Here is a 22,334-nt window from a genome sequence, read left to right on the forward strand (position 1 = left end):
AGGAGGGCCACAAAGATGATTAGAGGGCTGGAGCACCTTCACTATGAGGAAGAAGAAGAGAAGGCTCTGTGGGCACCTTATAGTGGCCTTCCAGTACCTGAAGGGGTCCTACTGGAAAACTGCGGAGGGACTTTTTATAAGGGCATGTGGTGACAGGATGAGGGCAAATGGTTTTAAACTAGAAAAGTTAGACTAGTTATTAGGAAGAAATTCTTTCCTGTGAGGGTGGTAAGACACTGGAACAGGTTGGCCAGTGAAGTTGCGAATGTTCCATTCGTGGAAGCATTAAAGGCCAGGCTGGATGGGGCTTTAAGCAACCTGGTCTAGAGGGAGGTGTCCCTGCCTGTAGCAGGGGGATTGGAACAAGAGATTTTAAAAACTCCTTCCAACCCAAACCATCCCATGATTCTATATGATCTGATTAAGACTATTAAATTTTAACTCCCCATTTTGCTATAAGTTTAGTTTTTGATCACTTGTGGACATGAGGTATGAGGCTAAGTTGACCTGTAGCAGTATGGCTGTTCTTATGACTTTATCAGTGTCTGAGGACAGAAGCAAGGAACTGTTAAGGTGCAAGTATATAGGACTCTCACTGAAATACCAGTAACTTGGGATTTTCTTTTTCAGTTCATCATCCAGAGTCAATTCAGCCTAAACTTTTTGTCCAGTGTATAGTCAGTGCTATAAATGTATAAACAAAACCTCTAATTATGAGAAGATGTTGCATTTTTCCCAAAGAAATGTAATTTGTCCAAGACTTTCTTGATTTCTTCATCTCTGGGAGCTGACCTTTTTGATTTTGATTTGTATTGAACAGATGCTACAAGATATAAATGTAGCAAGTTCTTAATATTAAATTTCGAAGCAATGTTTCTTTTATTGTGTTGATGCAGACAAAGTAAAGAAACCTACCAATTTGCCATTCAGTCCACTTAGGAAAAAATGTACCCTGTAAGCCATGTAATTGCTATGTGCAGGAGGTCCACACGTTTTTGGACTACTGCTAATAGATTATGATGGCAATTAGGATCATCAGTTAGCTTTCAGCTATCTCTGGCTAACCAAGAGAACTGGCATAACCCTAATTATTTCATGACTGCATCCTCCTCCCTTTTCATCATTTCTTTTCTTTCTAGAAGGTGAGTCCTCAAAAATGCCACAGGTAGGTCCTCAGCTCTCTCCTAAAGAAAAGTCGTTTATCTTTTTTCATATCTTCTTGGAGCTAATCACTCTTCACCTTAAACTGCTAATCATCATTAATCGTAACTGACTTTTTTCCTGTAGATTCTTTCAAATTGGAAATCCCTGCCTCTTTCAGACACAACTCTGCATTCACTTTATTGTACAATGTAAGATTAGTCTGTATATGTAAGGCATACACAACCAACATACCATTCATACTAATGTAAGATAAAAGAGAATGTGAAACTCTATAAAAATTTCTCTGTGTAGCAGTGATTTTTTTTCTCTGATCTCAGATTTTTTTTCTGAAAACGGTTTATTACATCTGCTGTTGTTTTAATAGTTTTTCTCTTTCGTTTTAATTTAAATCACAGGAGGCACTAACTTTAATTGAACAAGTTGAAGCTGAACAAACTGCGTTGTATCACAGTCTCAAAGGATTTATGAGCAGCAAGAAAAAAAACAAGATTCCTCCTCCTCCTCTCTTACTTTCTAGATCACATTGCTCCATGACATTTAAACCAGCCTCATTCTCCTCAGATGTTCAGGTAACGTTTTTCCTAATGACTGTGGAAGAAATATATTAAATAATGCATGAGAGAAAAAGTGGTTTCAGCAGTGCTGTACCATCAGAGTTTTTCTCTGTTAGTCTCAAGAAGATTAAGCTACCCCGACTTAATTAAGTATGCATTTTTTATATCCTGTGACTCAGTCATGAGTCACTGTTTTGATCTTCACATTTACATTGAACTTTCTTTATCTCGCATATCATCTTTGGTTTTTCTGGTTTATAATCCTCATGTATTATAATTGTCAGAAGTTCACTCTTTTTCTAGAGATTGACTTATGCCTAATCACTCTCTGAAGAGAAGAAAGACTGTTGTGTCACATGATGCAAGGAAGTACCACAGTCAAAGCTCTGTTAATAAAGTGTTAATGTGCCATAGCTCAGGTAGAAAATCTATCTCCTATCATGTATGTAAAGTCAGAACAGCTCAGACCAGAAGGTATCTTTGGAGAGTTCTTTAGTCCAAACTTTTGCTCAGAAGAGAGTCAGCTGTGAAATTAGACCATGTTGCTGGGCTCTGTCAAGTCCGTTCTGAAAATCTCTGATGGAGACTGCACAACTTCTGTGGTCAGCCTGTTCATGAGAAATTTTTTTCCTTATGAAAAACTGGAATCTCTCTTGCTTCAATTCAGGACTGTTGTTTTTCATTATCTTACCATGCAGTACTGTGAAAAGCCTGACTACATCTTCATACTACATCTTGCAAGCAATGAGCGACTCCTGATAGATCCACTGAAGCCATCTCTTCTCTGGGCTGAATAAGCCCAGCTCTCCCAGACTCTTCCTGCAGGGCTAATTCTCCATCTTCTGAGCATCTTGCTGGCCCTCTGCTGTATCACTCAAGTCAATTTTTCAACATCTTTATAGCTAGAATGGTGGGGGCAGGAGGGAACCTGGTTGTAATATCTAAATGTAGGGCTAACAAGTTCTGAGCAGTCAGAGATGATCTTCTTCCTCAATTTCCTAACTGTATTTCTACTAAGATAGCCCAGTATGATTTTAGACTGCTTTCAGGCTAAGGCACACCTCTGGTTCATGTTCAGCTTTTTGTCCAGCACAACCTCCAGATCCTTTTCAGAAAAGCTGCTCTTCAACTTGCCAGTCACTCGCCTATGTTCTTGCAAGAGATTCTTCCTTCCTAGGTGCAAGACTTTGTGCTTGTTGTTTTTAAATTTCATGAGCTTCTTGGTCCACTGATTTGGGAACTGTATGTCAACCCTGCCCTCAAGTTTCAAGGTATCAACTGTTTCCATCAATTTTGGCATTACCTGCAAACTTTCTGATTCTTCTCAGGTCATTGCTAAACATATTGAACAAGAGAGGTCCTGGGATAGTCTCATGAAGTGCTCTACTTGCTACTATCTTTTGAGTATGAATGCTTAACAACTACTTGGAGCAACTTCAACTGTTATTTTATCCATCTATCTTTTTGTACATCCTATCTTCGTCATAAGAATAATAGAAGACTGCTGAAAGCCTTGCAGCATCAGCTGCCTGATTGAAAGGGATCTCGGTGTACTGATGGACAATTGTCTGAATATGAGCCAGCAGTGTGCTCAGGTGGCCAAGGCGGCCAATGGCATCCTGGCTTGTATCAGGAATGATGTGGTGAGGAGGACTAGGGAAGTAATCCTGCCCCTGTACTCGGCATTGGTGAGGCCTCACCTTGAGTACTGTGTTCAGTTTTGGGCACCTCAGTACAGAAAGGACAGTGAGGTATCAGAGCAGGTCCAAAGAAGGGCAACAGGGCTGGTGAAGGGATTGGAGAATATGCCCTACAAGGAGAGACTGAAGGAACTGGGGCTGTTTAATCTGGGGACAAGGAGACTGAGGGGAGACCTTATTGCTCTCTTCCAATATCTGAAAGGTGCTTACAGTGAGAGCGGGGTTGGTCTCATCTCACTGGTGACAGGATGAGGGGAAATGGCCTTAAGTTGCATCAGGGTAAGTTTAGGCTGGATATCAGGAAAAACTTCTTTGTATAAAGGGTGGTTAAGCACTGGAATAGGCTTCTCAGGGAGGTGATTGAGTCACCATCCCTGGATGTGTGTAAAAACTGTTTGGATGTGGTGCTCAGGGACATAATTTAGCGGAGGGTTGTTAGAATTAGGTAGTATGGTTAGGTTGTGGTTGGACTTGATGATCTTTAAGGTCTTTTCCAACCCAAGCAATTCTATGACTATGATTCTAAGGTCCTGGTAAAGGCCAGCTACTCCTCTTCCCTCATTTATCTCACCTGTAAATCCAGCCATTTTGTCCTAGAGACCAGTCATGATGGTCTGCAATGATTTGCCCTTTGGAAATCCATGCTGACTGCTCTGGATCATGTTATTCTTCTTCATATGCCCAGAATGCCCAAATAGGGTAATGTATGAAAATTCCACTAGTTGCAGTTTTCCTGAAAGAGAATTTTTCATACTGATTTTGCAAGCTACTTTAAAATAATAGCATGCTTTGTAACATGTATAAAACCAATAGAAACATAAATTGTAGCAAAAATACTAATGATGCCTCTGTGAACAGTTGTTTTAAAACTTACAATTTAATTGCAGCTTGGTTAGCAAATTTCAAACAAAATGATAATGAAAAAGTCTTTCATTTTTATTCTTAATGCACATAAATTAAAAAAAAAAAAAGGGTTCTCCTTAAAGTCTGGGTGTTCTTTATTAATAACTGTTAAAGCTTTTATTTTGCTTGATACAGAGCATTGAATATAATGCATTGGGCCAGTAGATGGTGCAATGTGATTATTATTCTTATAATTTGAGACTGTTATTTTAGGATTTTTTTTTCCCTAAAAATATGTAGCTGTTAAGCAAACATGGAAAGTTGTTTTTTAATGATAAACTTATTAATTGAAAATGGATACCTAGTATTATGTCAAGCATATATTGTTCTTGTATTGGAAGTCAAAGTATCTCTAACCTTCCTGATATTACAGCTATTCTTTTGCTGAAAATAATCTCCTCTACTTCAATATGAAATTTTGAAAAAATAGTCCAGATTTGTTACAAGACAAATTACATGTAACACAAGAAAAATGAACATTCCAGTTGTTCAGATATTTTTTATGTTGATAAATGATCTCATCTGTAACACCTGAGGTCTACTGAAAACAAATTGATTTAGTACAACTTAGTAGAAGTTTAATGTAAGAGAAGTTACTGAAAGCCATCTGCCCAATTCTGCAGAGCTGCTTCAAAGTGATAATGTTTGAATTCAGTGGGCATGTCTGATCAAGGTATACATACTCACTTTCTCACTTGATTAAAGATATTAAAGAATTTAGATTGATATACCAAATGAGATTATCAGCATCTCAATGGCATGAAAAAAAAACATTTATTTCAATATAAATTAAGAACATGGATCTTTTTGATAGTGTTTCTAGGTTTGCATGCACATTTCTCTTGCTCTCTTCTAAGGATTTTTCCTCAAGTGATTTGCTGAATCAGAATGAGATGTCAATTTTAGAAGAAAACCATTGCAAAACTCAAATAAGGGATCTTTGTTAATTTACATCAGCAAGATAACTTACTGAGTTTATACTTAGGGATATGTTTGAGGTATAGAATAGAACAAGGTAGAAGACAGGAAAATAGGGTCTTCTGCTTTCATCATCACTGTAGTATACTTGTTTTTAAAACAACTTATTATGTCCTCATTTTCTTTAAAGGTTGCATGGTACAGTATTTTGGGCTGTGTAGCAGGAGAAAATAATTCAAAAGTAAGATTAAATAACAATAAACTTCCAAATGCTGGAGAAGAGGTAAGACAGAGCTCAAATCCATTCAGGTCATTCTCTCATCCTTAAAAAAGGAACCAACCAATCAACTAACATAACAAACAAACAAAAATTGCAGCAAAAAGAGACCCCCCTGCACACGTCTTTTATAAGTGTATATATTTATGTCTTTTTTAAATTAGGTAACTAGCCAAGTCTTTGACAAACATTTTGCATTTTTTTTAAGATACTGAAACTTTGCTAGGTGGAAGGCATGACATACTCTGGAAGCCTTTATAAGGAATTAAATGCTTTCAAGGCCTTCATGTTAAAGAATTCTGTCACTTTTTTTGGTGTGCATGTGTGTGTTATGTTTTCTTTGAGCTAAGAAATAGAAAAGCAAATGAATCTTTATGAGGTATTTATAGTGAACCTTGGACATTATTCTGTTTTCAAGAAGTCAGAAAAAGATAAATATAAAATTTTAACATTGGTTAATTTTCTAACATCTATCAGCTATTTCTCCATAGTAAGAACATATCTTTCTTCATTCTGGCAACTAGGTAATATAAATCCTTCAATAACTTATGTGTTCAGACATGGTTGACTTCTATGTTCATATGTTCAGAGAACTTGAACCATCCTCTGTCCTTATCTATTATATGCACGTGGCATGTAAGGTGGAGAGCCGCATGCTTTTTCTCTGGAAGCACGGCACAAGAATGTCTCCAGTGTGATCTCTGCAAGCATGCACACTCATAGTGTAAATTTGGAAAACTATATGTAGTTTATATACATAGATTTTTATCTATATGTAATTTTTATCTATAGCAATCTCTTGGATAAAAGGCCTTTGTAATTAACTTTTAGGTTATATGCTTTGTACAACCAATTGCATTTCAGAGAGAACTGATACTTTTCCTCCTCTCATTTCACTGTTTTATCACTGTTTTCTAGAGCTCAGTATTGTGTGGAAATTATGTACTGCTTGTGTTTTGATTGTATCCAAGAATATTAGATAAATTGTTTAAGGACAAAAGCATAGAGTTTGAGTTTTGTTTCTGACATACTCTGAAGATGTAAGCAGGAAATATTTTTATTCATAGATACTGGCTGATGGAAAAAGCCTCTTGGAAATACAAGGCTTAGATCCCAATGAGAAATACATATTTGCTGTTGCAGCATATTCTTCTGATGGAAAACTTATTGGTGATGCTATTGGGGAAACAACTAGGCCAATCCTCGCATATCCACCTCTTTCTGCTACTACTGTTCGAGCTTATCTAACTCAGGTAGGGTTATAATGTTTGGTAATAAGCTTTAACATGATTGTAATTAGTTTTTTTTCATTGGTAACCCTAAAATTTCTAGCCATAACTCAATACTGTGCTGCCAAAAAGACAAATCAGAATTTCAATATTCTGCAGTATTAACAAAGGTAAAATGTGTCTAGGTGAAATAATATTTATATGATATGTAATATAATATATGTAAAGCATTCCATAAAAGAATATTAAATCCTTGGTTAACAGTCAAGAAATTTTTTTGCCTTCCTACTTCTAAAGAGAAACTAGTATTAGCATAATCAGATGGCTACTACATGTATTTTATTCCAATACATGAGAATATTCTTACAGCTGTTGCAAACTCGTGTTGAAGGGAGGGAGTTTTAAAGCCTTTCTTTTTCCTGTAATCATATTTGCTTATCTGAAGACCAGAGAAACGTGATAGATTAGTTTTAATTAGCGGTTAGTATATGAAATGCAATCTAATTTTTTTTTCCCTGTAAAAAATTGAATATATACATATATATATATATATATTTATAGGTAGCCTATCAGACTGGCAACTACACGTTAGCCAGAGGAGCATTTTCACCGATGTGGGATTATTTTGTTTCAAATTCTTCTCCACTGCCCACCAATGCAGCTGTTATTTCCGCAAGAAGTACTTTGACTATATCTGAAAGGAGGTAACTGGTGAAATCAAAATTAAAATAATAGTTAATTATAGATGTGCATATTTTATTTTGAAGTGTGAAATTTTGTTCAGCCTCCTTGTATGAAAAACATTTGACAAAAAAAGGTGTGAAATGTGTTGTAAAGATACACTGTTGTATAATTAGAGGAGGGTTTTTGTTATTTATGGAAATGGTAGCATTTACACACCTAATTCTTTATAATGGTTGTTTTATTGCTTTAGGTAATTGGGAAATATTTATAAAGTGGCCATTCATACCATACAATAAATTATTCTATGTAAAATATGTAATATTAACTGGGTTCTTAACTTTCAGTTCCCATAATGGAAGCTGTAGTGTTCAGAAACTATAGATGTTTTGCTTGGAACACCACCCAAATTGGGTAAATGCTTGCTAATGTTGTTTTGAGCTGATTATATAAATGTATTAATATTTTTAAAATATACTACTGTACTTTGGAAAATACATATTTATTTATTATTTTTGTTAAAAAAATTTCAAATATTTAGTCATAATATGGATTTGTTGTGATAGCAAAGCCGAGCTGGAAATACTGTGGTTAAACTCACACTGCAATTCTATAGCAAAAATGCAAAATCAAAACTTAATTAATTCCTGGTTAGAAAAAAGAGACTTGTATGAAGTAATAGATATGAAATACAGTAATAAAAAACATTACTTTAAAATGTTGGTCAGCTGCTTATAATTTAATAATAAATTAACATCAACATATCTGATAGCAGATAATCCTCTTTGCTTGCGTTGAATTGTTCTAAGACTAATTCTTTCATTAGGAAAGCTTTGGCAGCCCGGTGAAGGAGATAACTAATCTTGCAGCTTCTGAGTTTCAGTTTCAACAGACAGACTCAGTTCTGAAACTATAACAACGAAAAGCATCCTTGCTGCATGTGTTTTTAATAGTTCTGTGAAACATTGATCTTAGTTTCAAGAAACAGATATTAGGGCAATTTTTTAGCAGTTTGACCATAATGCCTCCACTTACACCTTATAGACAGAATAACCAATAATCATCTGTTGTGAGGCATGTAATACATTTGGAGATTTTTCTGTATTGCTTTGTTAAACTTGCATAAAAGCCCACTGTTTTCTCTGCTGTTTGAATGTGAGCTGATAGTATAGGTTTGTATGTGCTTGAGTCATGTTATAGGTAATGCATCTAAGTGGGGTTATGGGGGGTTCAACCATATCTCTGGTGTATCTCCTCTGTATTCATCAATGCTATCACTGTGTCTGATACCAGCCATGCAAGTTGACTGTGATGGTCTTGATGTAACGTTGGGGATTTACAGGCAGCACCATGGACTGTTTGACTCAGGCTGATAATCACTAGACATCCCATGCCATGACTATATCTATGTCTTAACTCTTTCCGTGGTTTGGGAACAATGCAGGAATTGCAGTCTACATAGGTGAATATGACTTTGTTTTTCTTATTTTTCATTACTTATTCTTTTCCTAACCATTTGTATGGGAACTAAGTCACGGCCTGAACCTCTGATTGATCACCTGAGGTGAGCCATGAGCCAGCCAGGGGAGCACAGGTGAAGGCAATTCACCTGTGCTGCCGGAAGGGGTGGAGCCTGGCTGCACCCCTCCTAGACCTATTTGAGAGCTGGCTACTAGTGGGGAAGGATCTCTTTTGGAGATCACCTCTGTTGGTGTTTTGTGGTAAGCCCAGTCAAAGGGTAAGCCGTCCATTTTATTCTCTTTTGTTATCATTGTCTACTTTGCCTCACTCTCTTGATTATATTGTGATTATAACATCTTGATATCTATTGATTATATACCATTTTCTCCATTTTATTTTTTTTTTTTTTTTACTTTTAAGAACATACTACTATAAAAATAACATTTGAATTAAAGTCTGCTCAAACAAAGAGTAAACTTTAAATGCAAAAAAAGGTCAGGGATTTTGCTTTTCTGATAGTTAAGTTGTATTATTATTATTATTATTATATGATTTTTACAACAGGATAGTGTCTCAAACTTATATGATGGGACCTGAAACAAGACAGTTTCAGTTTTACTGCTTGGTAGCTAGGAAATTGACTACACTAACTTGACAGCACAGGGAGCATAAAGAGACAGTAGAGGGAGCTGGAAGGAAAGGAAGATTCCTGTTTCAGACAGAAGCCCTGTTAATATCTTGGTAATGTCAAATATGCAAATATGTCTATTTGTTATTCCTTTTTGAGTTCTAGTCTCTCTTAGGAAATGTGGTCAAGGAGAAGTAGAAATTTGATTCTTATGCTTCAAAATGATGGAATTGTTGCTGTAAAAAGTAACATAACAACAACACAGAGGGAAAAAAAAAAAAAAACAATAATAAAAAGGACAAATACATCCCTACTCCTAGGAAAGAAAAAACACCCACAAAACAAACCAAAAGGAAAAAAAAAAAAAAGGCAGAAGAAAAAAAAATGGCGTTTTGAGACTTGTAATACAGACCTCAGTGATGAAAAGGAGTCTGTTATTAATATCAGAAGTGTACCTTACAACTGCATCCATCATTGTCAGTGCAGAAAAATAGCATGTTAAAGAAGGCAGTTAAGTAAGCTATAGCATCCCAAGTTTCCAAAGCAAATTCGAAGTAAGTTTCACTGTATCAGATGATCCTACTAAGGAAAAGGTACTTTAGTATAGTAGAAGGAGGACAACAATTTGAAAATAAACTTTATTCCTTTTATTTAAGGTAGAAATATGAAGCAATTTTTTTTCAGTTTTATGTGTAAGTCTCATTTTCAGCAGTAGCTACAGCAATCCATTTTGTCTATCATTCTACTATTAAAGATTGCATTTTCATGTAATGTAATTTCAGGCATGAGGTGTCTGAATCATCAGCATCCTGCTTTTACCATTCTTTTGCCTTTTTGTTTTGTAGGTTACGTTTCGAGGCTATATCTCAGACCTCTCCTATCACCTTGTATCTCTTTCTGAGGAATATTTTTGCTGTTTGTGACATTAATATCATGGAAGGAGCACTCTTCTGTGATTCCATTTATTGCAATGAGATACTTTATAAGGAACAAGTATGTGTAGCATGAAATAATATACTTCATTTTTTTTTCCCTTCTGATGAGCATAATTTCATCATTCCAAAGTTCTGCAATGTACTAGTCTTAATTTGCAGAGTACTTCATTTTCTGTTGCATTATTGTCTTCCTTTCTGAAATATTTTAGTTGCTCCTGGTTACTTTGCATCCTAGAGGAAAAATTCTGAGTAGTTACTTGCTCATTAATATCCTAATCTAGAGCCCAGTGATTCCAACTGAGGAGGTTTTTTTTTTCTTCAGTGTTGTTACGCTGTGTTTTATGAAAGAGGTATAATCATTGTTGGTTTTGTCCCACAAACTGGCTTCCAGGTTCTTTAATTTTTAATATTTATTCAAAATTTACATTTTCATTGTTATTGAACTTCTAACAAAGTTTCATGGTTTTAATATGCTAACCTTCTTTTTGCTTATTTCAGGCTGTCTTACGCATGTTAAGTTTCTATTTTTTTTGCTTTCTGTATTATTCTATTACTGTTCCACTCTTAGCTAATTGTTTGTCTCTTATACATACTGAGTATTCAGTTGTACTATGGCCTTACTGGATCTGTTCACATGTACAACAACTGTAGCAGATTATTGGAAGTTGTTGTTGTCTTTCCCTTACCTACTCAGAGATCTTAGCATGTGAAATTCCTGCTCCAGCCACTATGAGGATAGCTATCAAGGCATTGTATTGATAAATTCGGAGGGCAAAATTAATTCAAGACAAGTGGTTTCTTTTAGAATCGCTAATGCAGTTGCTTTTGTTTATATACTTCTAACTGAAAATTCATTGGTGGAGATCACCTCCTCTCCCACGTAACAGTGACAGGGCAAGAAGGAATGGCTTGAAGTTGCACCAGGAGAGGTTTGGGTGGAAATTTCTTCTTTGTAAGAGAGGTAATGCATTGGAACAGGTTGCCCACAGGGGTGATGGAGTCACTTTCCCGGGAGGTGTTAACTGAAAGGGAAGGTGTAGTGCTTAGGGACACGATTTAGTGGACATATTGGCGGTAGGTGGACAACTGAACTAGATGGTCTTTGAGGCCTTTGGCGTTTTTCAATCTTAGTAATTCTATGATTGCATGATTTTTAAATGATCATTTTTAAAAAATGATTTTTTATCTTTCTTGCTGCGTACTCTGCTTCTTAAATTGTAATAATCATAGAATCATGGAATGGTTTGTGTTGGAAGGGACCATTAAGATCTCTAGTTCCAACCCTCTGTTATAGGCAGGGACACTTTCCTCTAGACCAGGTTGCTCAGAGTCCCATCCCAACTGGCCTTGAATGCTTCCAGGGAGGGGAAGCCCAACTGCACTGGGCAACCTTTCTAGTGTTTCTCTACCCTCACAGTAAAGAATTTCTTCCTGACATCTAGTCCAACGTCTGTCTTCTTTCACTCTCTGAAATGATTTTAAATGATTTTAATCAATGGTATTTATATTTGAATCAATTTTATATTTTTATTTTTTTTCACCTATAGGTTGCTAGATTAGCAGAATGTGAGAGAATGACTGTGGCAATTGAACTTAGTAATTTCTTGAATGATGCAAGTTACGCACTGCAGTCTGTTGTACAATGCTATGGTCTCCTTGCTCCAATTATTTATCACAAGATTTCTGCAGTGCCGGTAGTTCAGGTGAGAGCATTTAAGACAGAGCTTCTTACACCCAACTCCCGTGATTCAATTTAAACTTAAATAGTGATTCAATCTAAACTTAAAATGGAGTGTATGGTAAGACAGCAAAATATCTAAGCTTCTACTTCTAGAGAAGCTGCTGAAACAAAAGCCTTTATTGGTTTTATGTGTTCTTAGTGCACATGTTCAATGTGAGCTGCATAGGTTCTGCTCTGATATGCTAAGGTAAATGCAGAATATTGATTATTTCTTCAGGATGATTTATTGGTATTTTTAAACCATAATGTGCTACAACTTCTACTCGTATGCCATTTGCAAATAACAATTTTGAGGAAAGAAAAGCAGCGTTTTCTCTCTCTCTCTCAAATGTTTGGTTTATGTACAATTTTGTCCTTCCAAAAAGAAGGCTGTTCAATGTTTTGATAATACAGTCTATAGTTTTAAGTCCCCTTCCAGAAGCAAATCTCTTCTCCTTGAAAACAGTGTACCTGAATGCTTTTCTGTCATTTCTAAAACACCAGGCTTTTTAGTTTCGACAAGGATACAGAAGAATCTTGCAACATTTGTTTATTTTTAGAACATACTGAAAAGATTTTTCTTTCTTTTAAAAGTCTGATCAGCTCAATATATTTTTAAGCAGTCCTCTACTAGGAGTATGTCATCTCACTGAATTAAACATTCTTTGATTTCATGTTAATTAAATCAGCAAAAATATCCATCATGTGTCTATAATTTAATATCTAAGATATTGTGTGAACTTGTCATTTATATCAAAGGGCTGTGGATGGAATTTTGACACTATTAAATTCAATGGAAATTTTATTATTAGTTTTTGTAGAGCAAGCATTTCATCATAGCTGCTAGATTTTAAAGTATTTTTAAAGTTTACTATCAAATGCAATACACTGAACAGACAACTTGGAACAGTACAAACTTGGAATTATGTTGCAGATTCATAACTTTTTTTAACCCTTGTATTTACAGATTCTCATTAAGTGCTTGGCTGTCCTTCAAGAAATTCCAAGTGCTACTTTGCAGAGGAGACAGGCAGGCTGTTATGAGAGTATTCAGCATATGATAGCTTGCACTTCATTTTATACAGCAAAGGTATGTTATAAATTATTGTGTTTACAACTTTAAGATACAGCTTCTCTCATACAGGAGAAAAAAAGAGCTGTGATATCTTCAGATATTTCAGTGTGATGTCTTAGAGAATTGGCAGTATTAAATAGTATGGAAATATTTATTCTCACCTTCATATTAGTGCATTTTATATAATAATGACATTTAGAATTTTAAATAAAATAATGTTATTTCTCCACAAAACAAAAAGTAATTATTAGTCCTTGACATGAAATCTGTATTTCATGTGATCATGTGAGTTTACATTTAACGTAATATTATTTTCAGCAAGGCACATATATATAAATTTAAAAATGTATTTACTGCAAAGAGGTCATATTTTTAGTTTTAATTTGGTTAACATACATGTCTTATTTCCTAATTAGGTATGAGAGACTTTCTTCTATTTCATTCCATGTGTTGATAGCAACATAAACATGTTGATTTTTAAATATAATACATATCTGTAGATGACATTTATAATTCCGATAGTAAGTTTTGTGAGATTAGGAGAAACATGGTACTTGTAGGATATTTTAATCACAGCCATGTCAGAGTCAAAGTACCTGCTGTGGTGAATGTATGACCTTGAACAAGATAGATTTCCTTTGTTTCCGAGTGCACCTCAGCAACAAGTCATGCTGAAGCAGAACTGTGGCTGCTGCTTTGAAGGGTTCCCCTGCTTTTGGGAGCCCTCACATGAGTTGTTATTAGAGCCGGATCTCTGTACTCAGCTTGAAAAATAAATTTATACATTTAAAGAATGTATGAAGTCCTAAAATTAATACAGTTTTCTTGACAATTAATTGCTTCACAGCTGTGAGAGCAGTGTTAGGGCACAAAGAAGGCTGAGAAGTTAGCTGAAAGCCAGCAGGGCAACCCTTCGCCAGCCAAGCCCACTGCCCCAGTCAAGGAGAGGGGCAGGCCAGAGGTGGTGGCCAGGTTCAGTCTGGGGTACAGGTCATTGGGAAGGCTTGTGGTGGCAAGCAGGTCAAGTTGGAAAGTCAGGTCTCATGAAGGTAGTGGGGATCAGGCACAGCCCAGCAGGTGGGTCTGCCATGATGGGAGCAGTCTGGAATCAAGTTGAGGAGTTAGGTCATGGGTCAACTGTCCAGATCAGTGGATCCATGGCCAAGCACAGGCATGAATTTTGAGTATGCTAGTGACTGGGACTCCAATAGTGTAGCACAGGTAGGGAGTGTACTCTCAGGCCTGTGCTGAAAGGAAGATCTCAGGCCCATGGGGAAAGGGCTTTGGGAGAGGATTGTCTGTAACCTCAGAGCTGTCCACTCAATGTCACAGTTTTGGAAGTATGGATTTGTGGCACTAGGAAACGTAATTCTGTTGTATCTGAATCACTGCTGTGGCATCACGACTAAAGAAGCAACTACTATGAAATATTTATATATTCATCTCCAAACTTAGTACTGAAAGGTTGTTCATCATAGAACCCCTGACTTGTCAGCATTTAGGAGCTTATCAAATGGAGGACATGCTGTTGCAAAAGTGAGCCCAGATTCGTTAAGAGGTAGAATCAATAATTCCAAGAAAATAGTGTGTTTGGTGTCATATGATGATTTTTTGGAGGCTATCAATGAGACATTCACAACAGATGGTTGAAATCTGAGAAAGCACTTGTTTGAGGAAGCATGTTCTTAAATATCGCCTTGTATCTCAGTTTGCAAAACAACTTTCATGCCGTAACATTCCTTATCTAGATCTCTTTGGAGCTGAACTAACTGATGAACTCATTATTATCTGTTTGAGAGTGGATATGACATATCCAATGTCATTGATTCTCTTTTGTGTCTTTAATCCTGAATGCCGATTCAAAATATCAAATAGATAAAGCTAAAGTGACTCAAGCAGCAAGGCAAAGCTGGTTTCAGGATCAAAAAAGTCTGACCCATAAGGCATCCAATATCTCTCCCTGCTTTCAGTAACTTTTCAGGCACTTCAAAGCCCCATTGTCTCTTGTTTCAGTGTATGTATAGTATTCTGGCTAGACTTCAGTTAATATGTTGAAAAAATATATATTATTGAAATGTCCTGAATATCCTGATTTAGTGAAGACAATATTCCATGACTGGTAAGTGTTCTACCAGTGAAGATGCTTCTGCTAAGACTTCTACGTTAAAATCTGTTCTCAACAAGTACAATACTTATATTCGTAAATAACTCCCATCTTTAAGACAGCTGAAACAATAATATGATATATAGATGTTTCCTTGTGACTTTTTCTATACATCTATTATCGGTCCCCAAAGATTCTTTTTTTTTTTCTTTTTTTTCCTACCAGGGTCAACATATTTTACAAGACTAGTTACTTTGATTCCTTCAATATAAGATGATTCTTTTTCTTGGAATCTTAATATAGTGCTTGTTTGTAGTTGGATTTCCAAATAAAATGACTGTGTGTTGGCACAGCAGATTTTTTTTCCTTAGAGACAGCATTGAGACAGAATAGCATACAGATCAGCAAACAGAACAATTTAATTGCAAAAGTTTCTAATTAATCCATTTTAGAAAGTTTTCTGTTGAGTTTCAGTCAGGCTGTGTACAATTATTTTCTATTCCAAAGCCAAACATCTTAATTTGAAATTACAGTGCATATAGTAGAATTACTTGACCTTTAAAACTCGAACCGAGGGAGATGAAAACACCTAAAAAACATAACCCATAATGTTCAGTTACAAACTTCATATTTTTCAAAATAAATTTCACCACTCCATTTTATTTAATAAGTTTCACTGGTACAGTTGAGTTGTTCAAGTGTGCACTTGATACCAGAGAGATAAATGAGGATAATGTAGTTACCTTTTATATTCTTTGATAGCAGTACTGCTGGAGTACAGGGAGAATGTCAAGCACTGCTATAGATACTTCTTGTTAAGTGTTTCTATTCTTTGAGGAACAGTCTACAGCCTAAGTCTACAGTCTAAGCAGAAGTAGAACGCATAAACAGTTTATCTGTTATTCCAAATATTTTACAGGTTTATAGTTCTGTTGTTTTCTTAAAGGAAATCTAAGTATTAAGTAATTAATGTCTATTTATAATATTCATATGTTTTGTCAACTGTAAGTAGATAATAATTAAACATGTGTGATGCAAAACAAAAGAAATGTAACTGATGATTCCCTTATAGGTTCTACGTTCATTGAAGGAATATGAACTAGCAGTGATTATTATTAACTATGGGAAAAAATTGTTGGATTCCTCACAAAGAACCTCACCTGGCCAGTCAGGAGCTACAGAAAGTGAAGAAACACATAAAATTAAGGTAACTACTCTGATATTCATTTTTTTTTCTTTTATCTCAATGTGCTATTTTTTTATTTAAAAGACCATATTTATTAACTTTCTGTTTAGATTGTATGGAATGGGAGTTTTGTTGTAGAGTAGGAGTTCCCAAGAGTACAGACAGCTGAGTACTTCTTTTTGTAGCCATCTGTTAGGACCAGTTGCAGACTGCAGTAGGTACAGGGACTCATTTAGTTCAACTGGAGAGGAGTTAGCAATATTAAGATATAAGATAAAGAATTAGAAGATTTGGAATAGAATCCAAATTCCACTTTGATGTGCTCTTTTCAGTTAGGTAAAAGCTATTTTTTTTTTAAAAAAAGCTGATTATTTGATATTTCAGAAGACTTCTGCAAAGACATCCCATTTAGCTGCAATGGAAAAAGCAACAGAAAATCTAAGTGCTCTTGAATCAAATCTCCTAAGGCTGACACAACCAGGTGGGTGCAATTTGTCATCCACCTTCTCTGTGTATACATGCATAAGTCCTGGAAGAGGAAGCACTTCTGTAATGAACAGAATAAAAACCATGATGCAAAACTGCTGTTCCTCTGATCCTTCTGTTTTTGCTACTGACAGTGATGCCTGCATTCCTGCAGGACAAGTCACAGGATGAATGAATTCTGTAAGTTAACTGAAAATTGCATTGATTAGTTAACAAAATAATCTTCCGTTCTTACTTAATAGAAAGTTAAACTAATGGGTTTATCAGTTAGAGAAGAACGAGTTGTCATTAACTGACAAACACTTGACTGCTGAAGTCTGGTCTGTTACTAAAATAGGATAATTTTATACCAGTCGATACGAGAACCTTCTGGTGAGACTATGCATAACAAATAACAAAGCTTACAGCCATCCTTACAAATATGTACACGTGATTTAGAAAAAAGAGCATGCTTGTAGGGCATGCTGTTGAAAAGAAATATTGGCAAAAGCCTTCCTGTGGGGTATCCTTAAAGTGAATCAATACTTACTATTGCATTGATGATAACCTAAGAGAAAGATGAAAACCAGCTGAATCTGCATCTTTTGTAGGAAATGGAGGAAAACAAAATGTTTCATACACATTGCAATCTTACAGTTTGAAATTTCAGATGTTTTCCTATTTAACATTTTTTGGGAATTACTTTACTTTGTTAAAATGCTTGTTTCAAATACTATCTTGTAGCACTTGTCAAATAGGAGAAAATACTAATATAGGTTGTGGCTTGATCTAAAAATAATTAAAAATCTGCTTATCTTTTTCTCTGTCGTATTTGATTTCACACAATTTACATACAACAGACTGTCGCCACTGGAGGATGCAGTTATTGATCCACTACCTCAAATGGTTGTTCCAGAGTCCATTTTTAATCTTACTTTTTTCAGGGACTAGCTGCATTCATCTTTTTCAACCATGGAACTTGCAAGCATTTGCATACGTGTGCTAGTCGCTAATAGCATCATGTGTTAAGTTCATTCTGTACATCTTTAAAAATAAAGTCTGGACATTTCCTTACTGCACAAGTGATCTCCTTCATAAATGATATATGTGGAACTTTGTAAGACATGTGGTGAACTCCAGACACTTACTCATTAGCATAATAGCTGGAAGTTCATCAGTCTCATCCATAAGCTCTTAATGCCCAAGCAGCACAGATGCTTGTGTTAGAAGAGGAGAGCAAACTTCTGAATTTCTCTCTAGATGACAGGGACATTTAAAAGCAAAGTGTGCCAAAGAAGGATTTTGCTTCAGTTATGATTCCATGTACAATTTCTGTTGAACACTGTCACTATTTGTCAGAATGGGTTTTGTTTGTTTATTGCTGTAGCTCGTGGATCAGAGCTTGCAGGACAGGAAGATCCTTTGTTCCTCTACCCCATAATTTCATGTTGGACATCAAACACTGCTTATCGAGAAGGTAGGATAAAATTGGCATCTATTTTAGTTGTAAAGGCTTGCTTTCTTTAGATAGTTTCCAAGAAAACAATCTTCTTACTGCTTGGAATAAACTCTTAGAAACCTTTTCATCTTTTTATTTTCATATATTTAGAATGAATTAAAACATAGCTTAAAAATCTTTAATATGGTCACATTTAGAAATGTGAGGAATACTTAAAACTTAAATACTAAATAACTAAAATACTTAAACATACTTAAAAGTTCTTTATTACTGTATTGCAGTGATGAAATTCAGAAAGAAATCACGTTTTCTTGAGTTCTTTATTCAAGTTTTGCACAAAATCCTGAATGAAGAGAAATTCCACAGTGTTCTGGAATGGGCAGAAAATGTGCAAACTTACTTGAAAAGGTAGGTCCTGTTATGGTTAAATTATTACTTAGTTTCATCCATGTTACAGTTACAACAGAAAATGTGAATTGCATGTAGGTCACTCTGTCCATGGAAATGACAACAGGCACAAAGGGCAGAATATCAATATTTGATAGGACAAATTCTTGGCTATGAAACACTCCTTTTCAACATAGCCACCACTATTAGCTATGCATTTTCACCAGCAATGAACAAGAGTCTGCATGCCACAGTCATAACAATCTGGTGGAGGTGACCCACTGTTTATAACAACTACTTTATGGCATTGTTGTTGCAAAAATGTTGCCCATTCAATACAACTTCCCGTGTGCTTACATCCAGTATTTGCTTCATAAACATTCAGCAAGCATCAGTGAATATCAGTGGGTGCCATTTTTTCTGCATGTAGGAATTCAGTGACACAGCTTTCCTTCATATACACTTCCATTTCAGACACCACCCTGTCACACTGTCTCTCTGCTGCCGTCTGTTGCACAGCAACAAAATTTCATGGAATATTGGTGGGAAGGCTCAATCTCTGCTGCCATACCACCAACATCTCTGACACTGTGGGCCAAGCTAATAAAGTAGGAAGTGTTACTTCTAGATCTTCTCACATATTGTAGGCAACAGGAATTTCTATTACAAAAACCAAACCACTAAACAAACAAAAAAATGATTGGAGGATTGGATATAAGGAATTTCTCATCAGTCTCCCATAGCTACATGTTAGGAGTGAGATGTTACCTACCAATTCAGATTTCATCAGAATTTTGATGGTGAGCGCTTTCTCTTTCTGAATGGGAGGAAAGAAAAGCTGATGAATTTACAAACTCTAGTGAAATATGAATTGCATGTGCCTTACCTGTTCCCAAAGATAACCCTTTAAATATCAAAGGAGTTTAACATGATGATGATAATTTTATCATTATTATTTGTCAGGAGGAACAACCACATTCTCTGTATCAACGAAACTCCAAGATGTAAAACAAGCTCTCCCGGTGAGCCTGAGGGCACCAAGAAGTACACTGTAGGAATTAAGGAGAAAGTGAGTTTTACTTCTTAAGAGTCATGTTTGTCTTTACTTGGCAGCAATGCTATAAGCACAAATGTATTGTTTTAAAAGCTGTCTTATAAAACCTACAGATGGAGACATGTGTAATTGCTAAGACTTGAGATATAAACTCCAGCCCTCAGTAAACCTCTGCGCAGGAAGAAATGTTCACATTAGATTTCTCTGAAAGACCAACTGTTGTGGGACATTTCAGTCAGAGTGTTGAATTCCAAAATCAATGAAAGCTTTAATTTTCCCATTTTAGAAAATCAAGTTAATATGAAACGACTTGGGTACCATCACATTAGGAAAGAGAGATCAGCTTTGGCTTTTTTTTTTTTTGTGCAGTATGTTGTACATTTTCTGAGTAGTTGTTCATTACTAACTCCCTCTGCAGACATTCACTGGTGTTTTGTTTAGAATTCCTTTAAAAGACATTTTTTGCTTTTATTCCAAGTTAAGACAAATCCTAATGGATTTGTATTATTTTTGAGGAAGAGGTTTTCCCCTCATAACCTTCTTGTGAAGCTGTAATGCTGCTAGCATCTCAGATAGATGAGGAGAAGTCTTCTGTCTGTTTTTGCATTACAGATTTTTAGTATTTGTAATAGTAAAAAAAAAAAAAAGACAACAACAACAACAAAAAACATTATTTTTGAGATAAAAAACAATGGCGTATGAAAAAAAATTTGTATACCTGTCTGGATCTTAGTATCAGTATTTGATACATCCCTTACAGAAAATTCCTTTACCTGCCATGTTTTGAAAAGCAATTTGAGAATTTATTTTCAGTTCTGTTACATTACTGCATAAGCCAAACTGCTGTATGCCTCAAGTAATTGATAATATAGATATAAATAAATATTTGAATTTTATTTAAGATTGTCACAGGATTTTTTTTTTCCAAAGAGTATGGAGACCTCATCTTTAAAGAAGAAAGAAGCATCAGCTTTGAAGAAACAAAGAAAAGAAACCCCGAGTGCTACTAGAAAGAGGCAGACTCTTAGACAGTATTTTGCAAAACATCCAAACATAATGAAATCTCCAGAAGCACAAAGGTAAATAAATATAAACTGTCAGGTTAATTTACAGGGGGGAAAAAAAATACAAAAAAAAAACCAACACAAGGTAGAAAATTATTTTAGAATGTTAAAGAGACCTGTTTATAGTTTATCGAAAAGAAAAAAATTGAGATGTGATTTGACTACAGTGTCATTATGCATCTTCATAAAGAGAAAATATCAGGTCATGCAGAATTGGTCTGGCAGAGAAACAACAACCAAAAAAATCTGCGGCTGGAAATTAAATCCAAGCATCCACATCTGAAATGGAATGCTTTCTTCAAATTGAGGGTGGTTAGCTGCTAAAACAAAGCAATAAAAAGAATGATCCAAATTTACAGTAAAATAGTAGATCCTTCATCTCCTGAGCAGACTGTGTGAAGTGCACACTGCATTTTGTATAATAATCTGTTTGAATGATTGAACTATAAGTAACTTCAGACATAGAGCTAAACTCTTTTAAGTACTAAACTCTTTTAAGTACTAAAATAAATATCTTACTGAAGTTCGTAGAATGTAGGATTTAGAGTGTGTTAAGCACCCTTAAGATGAAAAGCAGAATTGATTTTCTTGACTGAAGCAAAAATCATTTTGCTAGAAATGTGATTTCTGAGTTAAATACAAGTCTGGATATATAATGGGATATTTCTGTGTATTTCATCATTCTTCAGGATTCTAGATCTTTGAGAAAACACAGTTTCATTTTTTTGCTACTGCTTTTTTAAATTTATTGTAGGAATCTTACAGAAGAATTACGAAAAGTAGCTCGCAACACCTTAGTGGTACTGCTGAAACCAATTGTGAGTAGTTACTTAAACCAAAAGAAGTTTCATCAGATATGTCTTGAAGAGATGCCCTGGAGGTCCCAGATGAATATTTATCTGGCAATTGCACACTACAACTTATTTAAAAAGAAGCTGGAAGAACAATATAACATTGGAATTTATGGTTCACGTCATCAAGACAGGTATATCTTCATGACTTATCTGTGTTTGCTATCAATGTTGATTATTGTACTATTGCCATTAATACAAATAGATTTGAATAACAGTATCATCAATCAGCTTGCCTTATACACAGTTCATCTTCCACATAGAAATGAATTTACAGTTTAACACATTTTGACATGTGTGACAGGTGGCATGAACATTTTTGATTGCTTACTTGACTGGTCAGGTTTTATGTCTCCTGAAAGTTTTGGAATGTAATATTCTGCAGTGTGTTTTGGTTGTTTGTATCTTTCAACTGTTGTTCATCTGGTTGCTAAAGCAGCTAAAAAGCAATGAAAACTCGCTTATGAGAAACTGAATTTTGTGTGTGTTCATATAAAAATTCTTCTGTATTATTAGTTT

General features: G+C 35.4%; 1 protein-coding gene across 1 annotated transcript in view; it reads left to right on the top strand.

Moving 5' to 3' along the window:
* CFAP54 (cilia and flagella associated protein 54) overlaps window positions 1-22,334 on the top strand; it is a 105,531-nt gene that overhangs the window by 35,356 nt on the left and 47,841 nt on the right. The window contains exons 21-34 of the mRNA XM_042889930.1: window positions 1,560-1,733; window positions 5,430-5,522; window positions 6,584-6,769; window positions 7,307-7,449; window positions 10,361-10,508; window positions 11,998-12,153; window positions 13,138-13,260; window positions 16,422-16,556; window positions 16,920-17,016; window positions 18,388-18,477; window positions 18,741-18,867; window positions 19,810-19,915; window positions 20,831-20,979; window positions 21,719-21,949. Coding sequence (XP_042745864.1) covers window positions 1,560-1,733; window positions 5,430-5,522; window positions 6,584-6,769; window positions 7,307-7,449; window positions 10,361-10,508; window positions 11,998-12,153; window positions 13,138-13,260; window positions 16,422-16,556; window positions 16,920-17,016; window positions 18,388-18,477; window positions 18,741-18,867; window positions 19,810-19,915; window positions 20,831-20,979; window positions 21,719-21,949 — 1,958 coding nt within the window. The remainder of the gene's footprint in view (window positions 1-1,559; window positions 1,734-5,429; window positions 5,523-6,583; window positions 6,770-7,306; window positions 7,450-10,360; window positions 10,509-11,997; window positions 12,154-13,137; window positions 13,261-16,421; window positions 16,557-16,919; window positions 17,017-18,387; window positions 18,478-18,740; window positions 18,868-19,809; window positions 19,916-20,830; window positions 20,980-21,718; window positions 21,950-22,334) is intronic.

Source organism: Lagopus leucura, unplaced genomic scaffold (genome assembly GCF_019238085.1).
Source record: "Lagopus leucura isolate 7727_CA_CO unplaced genomic scaffold, USGS_WTPT01 Super-Scaffold_100159, whole genome shotgun sequence".
NCBI classification, from domain to species: domain Eukaryota; kingdom Metazoa; phylum Chordata; class Aves; order Galliformes; family Phasianidae; genus Lagopus; species Lagopus leucura.